The sequence below is a fragment of the Suricata suricatta genome, chromosome 2 (genome assembly GCF_006229205.1).
Source record: "Suricata suricatta isolate VVHF042 chromosome 2, meerkat_22Aug2017_6uvM2_HiC, whole genome shotgun sequence".
Classification (NCBI taxonomy): domain Eukaryota; kingdom Metazoa; phylum Chordata; class Mammalia; order Carnivora; family Herpestidae; genus Suricata; species Suricata suricatta.
Window position 1 is genome coordinate 67,966,170 of NC_043701.1, and position 1,794 is coordinate 67,967,963.

The 1,794-nt window shown below is 36.0% G+C and overlaps 1 protein-coding gene across 2 annotated transcripts in view; it reads right to left on the bottom strand.

The window, feature by feature from the left end:
- Window positions 1–763: 763 nt before the first annotated feature.
- GNAT3 (G protein subunit alpha transducin 3) overlaps window positions 764–1,794 on the bottom strand; it is a 55,941-nt gene continuing 54,910 nt past the window's right edge. For both annotated transcript variants that reach the window (XM_029928123.1, XM_029928132.1), the window contains exon 8: window positions 764–954. In XM_029928123.1, the coding sequence (XP_029783983.1) occupies window positions 764–954 (191 nt within the window). The remainder of the gene's footprint in view (window positions 955–1,794) is intronic.

Genomic DNA, 1,794 nt, shown 5'->3' on the forward strand with positions numbered 1-1,794 from the left:
CCCTAAACCATCAATTGTAATAGTTTCATGCCACTCAGGAGCAAAATGTGAGAATAAGTACTCAATTAAGGACTGTTGTTCAGCCTCAACAGACTTACACTATGTATTTGGCCATACACTGTCCCATTTTTAACTAGGCTAGTTCAAAAAGATATTGTGTTAAAACTTTCAATCCTAATGGAAGGTTCAGCATTAATGAAGTTTTTTTTCTAAAAAAAAAAAACATGGCAGATAAAATTGCATGCATCTCTTTTGCAAATATAATTTCTCATCAACAAGTACATATATAGTGAACATTTCATTCGCAGCTTACTGAATAGAAGTAAATGACCAATAATAAATAGTCTTTATAGTACAGTGACAGTTAATACCAGTAAAAACAAGTGCCCCTCAAAGTCTGGCCAATGGAAATGACATGGAATTCTTTGCATTTTACATTGTTCTATGATTAAAAATAGACCACAATACCAAAATTTACTACCAAGAAAATTCAGTGTCCTTGATATGTACTGATGTAGCTTTACCAAAGTGTGTATTTTCAGACCTGAGAACATCAATGACATTCCCATCCTCACTTCCCAGAGAAATTGAAACATCCAGACAGAGCTGATAATATTTTAAAATTTTTGTATGAAAACTTTTTGTTTTAGAACACTCGTCATATTTCTAGATAAGTTAATATTATTAAAACTAAACACATCACACAGCACCTTTTTCTTAATATCTTGAAAAGTATACAAGAACAAGAAGACAGAAGGGCTGCTTAGAAAAGCCCACAGTCTTTTAGATTCTCTTTGATGATTATATCTGTAACTGCATCAAACACGAACTTGACATTTTGAGTATCTGTAGCACACGTCATGTGGGAATAAATTTCCTTATCTTCCTTTTGTAAATTCAGATCTAGAAACTGGTTTTTGATGTAGTTCCCTGCATCTTCAAATGTATTTGGTCCTTGTTACAAAAAGAAATAAAGAAACATTAACTGAATTTTAGAAGGAATGAAGTTAGGCATAATATCAGTGCATCTTAACATTTTACCTTGTGTGCTGCTATTTGATATGGTCAGTATTGAAGACAAGTGGCAATGGTCAATTATCAGGGATTTATGCAATGTTCAGTTGCTGGGAACTATGCTTACCCCACTGGGTGGGGGCTTCATTTGGCTAAATGCTTATAATACAGTAAGAATACTAACACATGTACATAAATAAGTGAGTAATGAAGCTTATATATATGACAAAGGCTGTGCATGTCTGTGTATGTGGGTGTGTGCTAATATTAACTGAAAGAAAAATAGAAATTCTAGATGAGGGGACTACAGAATGAGGTAGTATTTAAGCTGGATCTCAAGGGGTAGCTCGAGGAGAGAAGGAAATAGTAAGAGTGAAGGCCAAAAGCAGGAATGAGAAAGACCTGTCACTTAACTTGAAGGTAGGGTTGAGCGGCAAATGTGCTCTTTGCAGAATCTAGTTGGAATTGTAGCAAATCAAGTAGAAATGATGGTATAGGTCAGATTATGGACTATGTCACTAACTGAATAAAGGGCTTGAGCTATGTAAAACTAGAGACAGCTATTCTTTTTTTGAAACTTAATTTATTTGAGAGAGAGAGAGAGAGAGAATACAAGTGGGGGAGAGGCAGAGAGTGAAGGAGACATAATCCAAAGCAGGCTCCAGGCTTTGAGCTGTCAGCACAGAGCCTGACACAGGGCTCTAACTCACAAACCATGAGATCATGACCTGTGCCAAAGTTGGATTCTTGCTTAACTGTCTGAGCCACCCAGGAACCCCA